We start from the raw sequence: 11,964 nt of genomic DNA on the forward strand, positions 1-11,964 counted from the left end.
TATCCATAGTAACCAGCCTGAGCACAAGCCCAGTTACGCGTGTTCTGCAACAGCAGGACCAGCACGGGTGTGAGAGGCATGACGGCATTCCTGCTGAGGAGCTCGTCCTTCACGCCTGGGGAGAAGCGGAGCAAAACAGAGAAACCCCTTGCAGAAGAGAAAACCCCGCATGGACAACGCCACGAAGACATTCCCCCCCACACTCCAGAGAGAAGGTGGGGAAGTCGTTAACAATGAGAACTCCATTTTTGGTGTTACAGGACTTCAGGTTTAACGGACAAAATTTCCAGCCCATATGTCATATGTGAAAATGAACACCCTGTTAATTTTAAAAGGCTTTTAACCAAAGTGTGCCTAATGATTAAATTAACAGGGTATTTTTTGTTGTTGTTATTAATTCACTGTTATTTTTAACATTTTAGCAAATAGGCCATATGTTAAAAAAACACTATTTTTTGCTGACATAAATATTACATATCTACTACTATATCCATATTTAAATCCAAGAGTCACCACTTGTAAACAATGTTCAGTGAATGATTAGCACATGATCACACTGCATCGGTTCTGTTGTCACGTGGTGTGACTTTCTGAAGCAGTTTTAACAGGTGCGGATGATGTTCCCACGTGATGCTAAGCCACGCCCCAGTCATGTACATTTGTTTACTTGCAGTGACTGGTAAATGCACACATTTACTAGACCTATTCAGTATAAATTTAAAATTACAATAATACATAGAGAAAACTTTTCTATGAAATTAAAACCTCCATAAATACTTAATTTTAATTACATAAATATGTCTACAACTAATTTGTCAAATTTTTAACATAGGCATTCGAAAAACCTACTTTATTATATAAGGGACTTTCAGCTTTAATGGAAACCCCCTTGACCGAATTAGTCCTTTATATCAAGGTTTTACTGTACTTCTTTCTATGGGACTCCATAAAAGTCCTTCCCTTCAGACAATATCACAGGTAGCCCTACAGACCCGCATTCCCGCTCCAGATGTTCTCAGTCCTACAGGGTCAGTCTTCACACCCCACCCCCACCCTGAAAGTCTGTCCCATGTGAGCACCCTGTCTCTGGGACTCTTAGCGTTCTCCCATGCTGGATTCCCCTTGCTGCCTATCTCTCTGAACAGTCTCCCCAACAGAGTCCCTGCTACCCACATCTCATCCCACATTCGCAGGGCCAGAAGTGGGGGGCAAGGCATTCCCTGCTCCCCAGGCCAGGCTGACAGGGTAATTTCAGTAATATCCTCTGCTATGGTCTGAATGTTTGTGTCCCCCGCCCTTCCCAAATTCATATTAAAATCTTAAGGCTCAATGTGACAGTTTTAGGAGGGAGATGCTTAGGTCATGAGCATGGAGGCCTCATAAATGGGATTAGTGCCCTTATTTTAAAAATAAAAGGTTCCAGAGAGCTCCCTAGCCCTGACTGCCATGTGAGAATACACTCAGAAGTCTCCAACCCAGAAGAGGGCCTTCACCCAGCCCTGCAGGCTCCTGATCTCAGACCTCCAGCATCCAGAACCATGAGAGAAATACTAGTCTATGGTATTCTGTTAGAGCAGATGGAATGGAATAAAACATCCTCAGTTTCTGAAACGTATGTGCCCAAGCAGTCTCATGCCAACTTCTTCCCTTCTTCTCAGTTACCTCAATTATTTCAGCACCAGCTTTGCCACATCCCTCTTCCTCCACCCCTCTGCTCAACTGCCTCCATCTGGGCTTCACCCACATCCACTGACTACACCAATCTCTGACTGGAGTCAGCAGTTTCAGGAATGCACAGAAGACTTCCTGGTGGATATGCTCCTCTGCTTTTGATGCTTTGAAAACCCAGCCCCGAGTCACCCTCAACACCCCAGTTGCTGGGGTGAAGCCTGTGAAACTTCAAACGGTCCTAACTTAACTCCCAGTTTACTCGTCAGCCTCCTCCTCTGCACTATAAGGTCCTGGAGGCTAAGAGCCATGTCTGCCATGTGACTGAGAGAGCAGAGCTGCCACTACCCAGAGTGGAGATAATGTTCTTCTGATTGTACAAAGGTGTCACTGTATTGGTGGGAAGTGGCACTGGTCATTTCCCTCAGCCAATCACAGTGCCCAGCATAGACTAGATGCTCAAATATTAGCTAAAAGAACAAACTAACTGAGTTTACCATAAATTCATGTTTTTGGCTGAGCTTTCACTGTTTTTCCATGGTCTTTTATTTGGGTTGATTCTTTGTCTCTTTCAAGAAAGTAGTTAGAAGCTCTACCTCAAACAGATTCCTGGTACCACTCTTGAAGACTACACAGCAGCAGAAACTCTTACACACACAAAAAGGCCACAAAAAAAGAGGAAAACTCCTCCCCTATTTTCATTCGACTTCTGGCGTGAAGAGGACCAGAAGGTGATCAGTTTCTCTGCCAATCCTGCACCCATTCTCTGGCTCAATTAATTATCTCTGTCCTCATCTCTACATTGAATTTCTTCCTTCATGGAGTTTTGGCCTCAAAAACCTCAACTCCCTCAACATTAGAAGAGCCTTCTATCCATCCTGTTTCAGCTTTGATGTTAAGCATTCATTCTCCACTTTTTTTCACATGCTAAGTGTTAGGAAGTTAGGAAGAAAATAAAACAGGGTAAAAGAAGAGTAACCAGGGTGGAAACTGCGGGCTTAGTTTTAGTCAAAAGAATCTCCTCGGATGATGTGACATTTGAGCAGAGGCCTTTATAAGAAAAATAAATGAAACATGCAATGACCTGAGGGAAGGATATTGCAAACAAGCCAGTGCAAAGGCCCTGAGGCAGAAGTGAGCTTGGGAATTAAAAGGAAAAAAAGAAGGCCAGACCCAGCTGGTATGGCTCAGTGGTTGAGCGTTGACCCTTGCACCAAGAGGTCAGTGGGTTCAATTCCTGATCTCAGGCACATGCCCAGATTGCATGCTCAATCCCCAGAAGGGGGCATGCAGGAGGCAGCCAATCAATGATGTTTCTCTCTCATCAGTGTTTCTAGCTCTCTCTTCCTCTCTCCCTACCCCTCCCTTTCTAAAATAAATAAATACATACATACATACATACATACATATTTTTGTTTAATACTACTTAAAAAAAAAAAAGGCCAGGATGACTGAAGCTTAATAAGGAAGAGAGAGAAGAACAAAGATTTGTTTAATGCCTATCTTCCCTGCAGTACATCTATACTTCATGAGAAAAGATATACTATCCAGCACACAGCATATTTCCTGAAATGAAGTATGCACACAATGAATAATTGAATAAAAAAATAGGTACATGCACACTCAACAACCTAAAGCCTCCAGAAGAAAATCATACTCCTTAGCACAGCATTCAAGGCTCTCCTCCCAGCCCCGCCCTTCCTCTGACCCTGCCTCCCAAGTTCAAGAGTCCAGTCACAATGGAACCATCACAATCCCTAGCCACTTCCTGTATTTTCCAGCTCCTATCCCTTTGACAAGCTGGACCTCCTGCTTGGGACTTCCGGTCACCTCCTCTTGTTAGGTCTTAGGTCTGCTTCTAGGTCTAAGATTCAAAAACCCTCCGATCTGATGTCTCCAGAATTACTCCCTTCCTCATGCTCCCTGGCACTTTGCTCATCCTTTTATTGAAGGGTTCATCCCTTTAAATCCAGTACTTATTATCCCTCCCCTTTATTATGCCTAGCCCACACGTCCTTCGGGTCACTAAAGATAGTGACTGCCTTGTGAGGGAGAGAGAAGAAAAGCAATCTATTCAGCATGTTTGACATGTCCAAAGGGCATGACCTTCCTTCCCACCTTTGTTAGCCTAGAAGGAGTGATTCAGACCCTTGAGCCATATCCAACAATTTTGCAATTTGGCGTCCAAAGTTCTTCATTTCCCGAACATAAGGGTTCTCATACCATAAATAAAAGGCCAATTCTCAGAAATGATTTTCCTTTTCTTCTTCCAAATCATTGTCAGGAAAGCTCTGGAAATGGCTGGGTGGCACGCTTAAGGGGCAGCCCTCTGGAACACACCTACTGAGAGGATGTGGGAGGAGGTTTGGGCCCAGCTGAGCCAGTGGGTTTAACCTGGGCCCCTAGAGGTACCTGGCTCTGACTCAGCAGGGGCCTCCCCTCATGCTGGCACCAGGGACAATCCTAGGGACAGCACCCACTGGGTGGAGAGTGAGGGGACACCTTTTCTCTGATTGAAGGTTCTACCCTTCTGAGACTTGCCAAAGAAACACTAGACTGAGCGGTGCCAGCGGATGCGTGAGAAAGGATTTATGGGAATGCAGGCACGCCCACACCTGACAGTCTCATGCTCTGAACTCTCTCAGTGCATCCACATCCTCCACAGCTTTGTGTAGCCCTGAACACCAACTTTCCCCTCACTTCTCTCTCGACACAGTAAGTACATAGACATTTTTACATGTTTCTCTTATAGCACAGATTCACATTTTGAAGTATCTTTCCACTGTGAATGTTTTTGTATACCCATTCTGCCGGATTCTTTCTCACAGATACATGCCCTTGAAATACATTCTTTTCACTGAAGCACCATTTATGAAAATCAGATTACAGTAACAATAGCAAACAAACCTATTCCACATGTTTAAGGGGCAAATAATCCCTAGAGTTGGCAACCATAGGAAGTGCCCTATTTTTATGTGCCAACGTTCAGAATGAGAGGTATATAGTAAAGGACTCTGAGGTTAGGAGATGACACATGACTTAAAGTTATTCTCCTACCATATGCCTGCCTTGCAAAAGTCACTTAACTTTTAGGCCTAAATTCCCATATTTGCACAATGGTCAAATATGCAGGGTTGCTGTAAGGATTAGGAGATACGACACATAAAGTGTCTAGAACAGAGTAACTGGCATTAACAGAGAATTGGTAAATAGTTGTCAATATGGTGTTAGTGTTATTTCTACCACACCTAATGCCCATCTTCCCAATGAGATGAGGCTCCTCAGAGATGTGTGGGAGCTGAGTGAGTGCCATGCCCTGGACCCAATTTCTAGGGCAGCCCCAATTTCAAATGCATTCCATAATTTCCACAGAAACACATGTGCCTCTGGCAGTTCAAAAACACGGTCAGCTATACATGGCCTATGGATTGACCCTAAGGTAAAAAACAAAAAAAAAAAAACAAAAAAAAGACTCAATTTGGTAGACCCAGCCTATTACCACAGACCTGAAAAACCCATCTACAGAAAAGAAAACCCAGCAGACCATCCACTTATGAAAGGCCAGGCATCAGTTTAAGTGTTTTTATGCAATGCTGTATGTATTCCTACTACCAGCCTTTTTGCGGAAGCTCAGCAGGGAGAGGGGAGAGTAAGGACCTTAATTGCAGGAGAGCCTGAAGCATCACTTCCTGTTTTGGTATCAGCATTCCAGGTTTCTTTCTGAACACCAGCTTCTGCCTGTTACTGTTGTTCCAGGAGCTCCCAAGAATGCAGGTTACTTTTTGGTGATGCCAGATTATCACTTCACTGTAAACCCAGTATACATAAAATCAAGGGCTAGGCAAAGCATTGTGCCTAGTGCTATGGAGAAATGAGGGCACAGCCTCCTCCCCACAAGGAGTGTATACTCTGGTCCAGAGACAACCTATATATAAATCTCTGAAAGCACAAGGAGCAAGTGCTGGAGCTCCTCTGACTGCCAGGCTTGTAGGAGGCAAGTGTGGCTGCAGGCTGGTTGTAAAGAAGGTTCTGAGGTGAAGTAGGCTGAGCAGAATCCATAAGTTTGGAGAAGACAGGGCAGAGTGCTACAGAAAGGAGAACATTTGCCAAGACAGGGAGGCAGCTAAAGGAAACGGGTCCATGAGAAGGTGCCAGCCTGGACTGGGCTTTCATGGAGCCTGGGTGAGATCCAGGATGTCAGCCCTCCCTCTGCACCAGCATCCTCTGAGGAGCTTTCTAAAAATACAGATGCCTGAGCCAAACCCCCAGAGAGTCCCAGTCCTCTGGTCTGGGGGTGGAGAGAGAACACTTATTAGAACAGGAACGAAAAAAGGCATGGCCAACCATCTGCCTGAACTCTTTCTCCAGCCCAAGAAACTGCAACTAAAGTGAGAGGCAAGAGGACAACTGATCTGGTCCCTTGGATGACTAGCTCTCCGCTGAGGACCACCCCGAAGTTCTGTCAAAGGAAAGAAGCTAGAAACCCTGGGAGGACAGCCTTTGGGGCACTGGGCAAGGGAACAGGCAACTGGCAGACACAACAATATGAACCACAGCTTTGTTCTTAATAAAGCAGCAACCCCCATACCCTTCACCCCTCAAAAGGCAAGAAGTAGCCCTCTAATCTTACACTAGTATTTGCAGAAGCCAAATGCCCCAAGTTTGAATTGCTTGAATTGGACTACACATCAGAAAAAAACCTTGTTTTACACCTTAAAAAAAAAACAAAACAAAAAAACAGGAAGAGAGAAGGGTACATGGAACTTTTGCCTTGTAACCAAAAATCTGAGACTCGGGGCCCAATTCCTCGCCCCCCATACAGAAGTTCCCCCTCCAATATTACCCGAGTCCAGTGATGTGCCTTCCTCCAAAGTCACTCTTCTTATATCACATCCAAGTAGGAATAAAGGGATAAGAACTGTCACCACCCTTCTTAAAGGATGAATCACGTACTTGGTGATTAGTGAAAATCAATAGGCTGGTCTGGAAACCGGTTTACACTACCTCCCACCAACTGCACTAGGTTTCTCCCCCAGACAGAACCATCCCCTCCTTCCCCTGCGAGGTTCACCAGTCTAGACTGGCTAGAATGATTTCTGATGATCGGGCAGTGAGCTAGCAAATCAAGATTGCCTTACAGGCCCCAAGGATAACTTAATGCCCATCCATTACATAGAAAGATTACCCCAAGTGTGTGTTGTCCTAAAGCAAACTTCTAAAGGTAGCCCTGGGCAAGAGAGGGGGGAATACCTCCAGGTTATAGTTCACACTAGGGGAAGGAAAGGAGGAGCAGGGGATGGAGATTCCTTGAGTAACACTTTCAAACCCTAGAAAGTGTCCCTTGAATACTCCTGGGTAGGAGGAGGGGGAGATAAGAATTGGGCAGGGCATTGTGCCAGTGCTAAAAGACTTGGCCACCAAAACAGTACAAAAAGCACTACTCTCCAACTAGAGTCCCAATGAAAATTAGCTTATTACAGGTTCTGAGAAGTCCCACAGACTATGGAACCACCCTAACTAATAATCCACTTGCTTTAAGACTGGGCCGTCCAATACAATAGTATTCTAACTACCTGAAATGTGGCCGGTCCAAACTGAGACAGGCTGTAAGTGAAAAATACACACTGGAGTTCAAAGGCTTAGTATGAAGAAAAATTGTAAAACTATATATTTCCATTTATATTGATTATATAATAAACAACTGTATTTTGATTATATATTAAAATATTTAGGATGTATGGAGTTAAAACTAATTTCATCTGTTTATACTTCAAAAAATTTTTGTTGTTAATCCTCCATTGATTTTTAGAGAGTGTATGGGGGAGGGGAACATCAATATGAGAGAGACACATGGATTGGCTGCCTCCTGCACACGCCCCAACCAGACCTGGGATCAAACCTGCAACCCAGGAACATGCCCTTTCCTGGGAATCGAGCCAGTGACCCTTTTGTGCATAGGCCGATGCTCTTAACCACTTAGCAACACTGGCCAGGGCTGTTTATACTTTTTAAAAATATATATTTTTATTGACTTCAGAGAGGAAGGGAGAGACAGAAACATCAGTAAGAAACATCAATGATGAAAGAGAATCATTAATTGGCTGTGTCCCACACGCCCCCTACTGGGGATAGAGCCGGCAACTTGGGCAGGTGCCCTTGACTGGAATTGAACCCGGGACCCTTCAGTCCGCAGGCTGCCGCTCTATCCACTGAGCCAAACGGGCTAGGGCTGTTTATACTTTTTAATAGGGCTACTAGGACATTTAAAATCAGGTACGTGGCTCACATTATATTTCTACTGGATAGTGCTTCTTTAAAAATGCGAAGCTACAGGACATTAAAAACCTCAGGTATCCTGGACTGCCATGGCATTTGTGCCAGGTTTGCTTTTCTTCTAAGAGAGAGATAATCTATCCCAGAACTTGGGACAGATAAAAAAGATGAAAAAAAACATCCAGACATTCTGACCGGGGTGTATAAGATAGCCCATTTAGCATTATGTAATCCCAAAAGTATCAAGGAATGAGGGAAATACTTCTTAGAAAAACTGAACAGCTTTCCTTCTTTGTCTTATCCCTTAGATATCTATAATAATAAAAGCATAATATGCTAATTAGACCGATGTCCTTCCTAATGAAGCTGGGGCTGCGAGGGAAGCCGGGGTCCTGAGTGCCTGCCGGTGGCTGGAGGGAAGCCAGCTGGGGTCCCGGGTTCCAGAGGGAAGCCCGTGCCGGCAGCCAGGGAAAGAAAGGCCTACTCTGGCACGAATTTCGTGCATCAGCCCTCTAGTTTATGGAATAATAGAGAACTGGCTACTTTTGCCTTTCATTCCATGACTACCTGTAAAGTTATTCCTAAATATCATGCTAAAGAGTGAGTAACGTTGGAGTTCAGTGAGTGAAATCATTGTGTGCAGCCAGTACAGGGGAAGACAGAAGTTCCCTCAGGGACTGCCCAGGAGGGTGCTGCTCAAGGCCCAATGGGTTATATGTTTATTATTCCCTAGTAGATCTCACTGTCTTTCATTCACTCCATGACCATGGGTGACCACTGCACCAATTTCCTGTGAAAGGGTAATAGGTAGGTGAATGTCTACCATGCTTTGGAAGTACTATACCAGTCAACTCACGAAAGGGAGTTGGTAAAACCTAACCAGAGAACTAGTTGTGTGACTGAAAAAGGTAACCTGCTTTGTGGTTCAGCTTCCTTAGTTCTAACAAGAATAACAACACACATCTTACCAAGGAACTTAGGATCAAAGGAAAGAAAGCTGAATCCTAGCAGTTGCTGGCACTAAGCAAGAACAGTCTCCCTCTAGACTCCTCTACTCTGTGGGCTTCAGTCATCTCTGCCTTAAAGTTAAGGTCCAGACCTTTCTAGATTTAAAATTGAGGAAGCAAGCAGGACAAATAGGTAGTTGCAGAACAGCCACAGAGATGTAGATTACAACATAGGGAATACAGTCAATAATACCAAGATAAATAGGTGTAGGGCTAGGCTGGGGGACCACGCTGTAAGGTATATGATTTTCTAACCACTTTGCTGTACATCTGAAACCAATACAGAATAATATCACATGGAAACTAATTAAAAAACACATTTTAAAATAATAAAATTGAGAGACTGTATGTATAGCCAGTTGTTATAAAGTAAATAGAAGGACTCAGAAGATCTGTCACACTATGACAAGAAGTGGGTTTTCCCTTTTCTAGATTTTTCTCCTCTAAAGTAGTTTACTGATACTAACTGTCACTGTGAAGTGGCTGTTGTGTCCAGTTTCCTGGCATCTGAAAGAGAGCAAACTGGGAACACCTGGATGCAAGTGCCACTGAACGGTTCCTCAGGGCCCAGGAATGCCCCCTGCTCGTCAGTGACTGTCCTGCAGGGGACTGCACCACTGCAATGTGTCCTGTCCTCTCATTACTGACGCACCCTTCCTGTGCCTCGCCCACTTCAGGTCCTCAAGTAAAATCATTTGCTGTCTTTGAAGATGGATTCCTCTCCTTCTTCGGGCCTACCACCTACTTATAACCACCATGTCTTCTCCATCCTCAGACCATCCTTTCTCTGTTCTGTACAATTTCTCCACATCCAATCATTCTGTCAGCCCCACGGAGGGCACTCAAAGGAGCTGTGAGTAGCTACATCTACTGTTAAAACGCCTAAAGCTGCCTGAGTAGTATCAGGGCTATATACTCTTGGACTAAAATGTATTCAATAAACAGAGACATATTTGGACTAGCAGTTTTTGGACGGATTTCAAATGGATCACAGGCAATAGGAAACTTAGTCATTGACTATTTAGACCCAAGCAAGACAACATCAATATTTCTAAGTATCTATATAAATCAACAAGTCCAGCCCAAGTCGGTTTGGCTCAGTGGATAGAGCGACGGCCTGCGGACCAAAGGGTTCCCGGCTCGATTCCCATCAAGGGCATGTACCTCGGTTGCAGGCTCCTCCCGGGTCAGGGCCCTGGTCCAGGCTCGTGCAGGAGGCAACCAATCGATGTGTTTCTCTTGCATTGATATTTCTCTCTGTCCTTCCCTCTCTTCCACTCTCCCTAAAAATCAATGGGGAAAAATATCCTCGGGTGAGGATAAATAAATTAATCAATCAATCAATCAACAAGTCAATTTCCAACCAAGTCATCTACCTCAGTACTCGAGGGCTATGGGGCTAAATGAGGTCAGAATCTGCATCCCACAGAACCCCAATCTGTGTGCCAAGGAGCTCTCGAAACAGCTGGGCAGCCAGATGCCCTGGGTCTGATCCCTTCAAGCAACAAGGGGCCTCCATTCTCCAGGCTCCAAATTCCTCTTCTAATCAAACTCCAGTTTAGAGGCATCCGTATCTAAAAGCTCAAGGCTACCGGACACTGAATGGAGAAGCTACCCCAGGGTCTACCCCAAGCCGCCCAAATAAAAGTGACCAGTGTCTCCTCTGACCCCTCTCTGCCCCGTCATAACACAGATCTCATGGCATCACGTGGGTTTGCATGTTTCCTCCACCCGGCTGGGCTCCTTGAACCCCCAGGGCCCACCACATAACGCTCGATAACGTGAGCAGAAAGAGAAACATCTGCTGGCCTAGAGCCACCCTTCTCAAGCCAGGTGCACCCCAGGCTGCGATAACGCAAAGCCACAAGATAACCAAGGAGCATCTCCCTCGAGTTCAGGCTTAAAGCATTTTTTTTCTTAAGACACTTTAAGAGAAAGCAAAACCCACATGGCGTTTTTTAAAAAATAATAAAGTAGTCGTCTCCTAGCAGGCTGGCAGCTTCCAGATTCAGGGCCCCGTCCCAGGCTGCGGGGTGTACAGGTCCCTGTCCTGCCCCTGCCGAGGCTGAGAAACCCAAGAGGAGGTGGGCTCCCAGGCACCCAACTTTTTGAGAGACTGAAAGCAATTTGTCGGGGCTCAAAGGCCACCCGCGCCACTTTTCCAGGTGAAACCAACAATAGCAACAGCACAAAGACAAGCTAATCTCGCCCAAACGACTCAGAAGAACAGTGCTGAGGTCGGGAAAGGGCGCTCTAGAGCCTTCCCCGCCTGGCCCAGGACGTCCCATGACGAGGCCGGTGAGAAAACAGGCTCTGCAGACGCCTGAAATAACGTACCATGGCTGGGTCGGTCCCGAGACCCTTGACCGCTTCCTGCAAGGGCGCCAACCAGAAACTCTCACTTCTCGCCCCGGCAGCCAACGAACCGTTAATGGCCCTGGATCAACAGTAACCAGAGGCGCCCCGGGGCGGGGGCGGGGGCCGGTACGGAAGCCGGGGGCGCACAGCCCAAGCCTCTCGCAGGTCAGCTCCCCGGCGGGTGCGCAAACGCCCCCCGCCTTCCGCGCTCCACTCAAGGGCCCCAACAGCCCAGAACTTGGCGAACTTCCCTCCGCGCCCGCCGCCAGGCTCCAGGCCACCCGCGTCCCCAAGTGGGAGCCGAGTGGCGGGACAAACACCTTGAGAGGGAGGCGGGGGGGGGGGGGTGGAAGAGCCGGCTTTCTTCCCGCAAGTCCCTCCAGGGGCCGCGCAAGGGTCCCGCCGGGACTCGGGAGGCCAGGCGGACACACAGACGGACAGACACACAGACACACCCGGGCCAGGAGCCCCTTCCGCGCTCACCTTGGCCGACGTCTCTCCGAACAGCGGTCGGTTGTCCAGACCGCTGGTGCCGTAGGTCCGGATAGAAAATCCCCCATGGGGGGTCTTTGCGGGCCCAAAGGCACTTAAGACGGGCCAGGATTCCCTCCCCCAGGGGCCGGGCCGGGGCTCCCCCCCGCCGCCGGGCTCAAGGGGG

General features: G+C 46.6%; 1 protein-coding gene across 1 annotated transcript in view; it reads right to left on the reverse strand.

Annotated features, from left to right (window-relative positions):
* TMEM243 (transmembrane protein 243) overlaps positions 1–11,964 on the reverse strand; it is a 21,237-nt gene that overhangs the window by 8,543 nt on the left and 730 nt on the right. The window contains exon 2 of the mRNA XM_006099087.3: positions 11,790–11,954. Within this exon, the coding sequence (XP_006099149.1) occupies positions 11,790–11,954 (165 nt within the window). The remainder of the gene's footprint in view (positions 1–11,789; positions 11,955–11,964) is intronic.

Source organism: Myotis lucifugus, unplaced genomic scaffold (genome assembly GCF_000147115.1).
Source record: "Myotis lucifugus unplaced genomic scaffold, Myoluc2.0 scaffold_257, whole genome shotgun sequence".
NCBI classification, from domain to species: Eukaryota; Metazoa; Chordata; class Mammalia; order Chiroptera; family Vespertilionidae; genus Myotis; species Myotis lucifugus.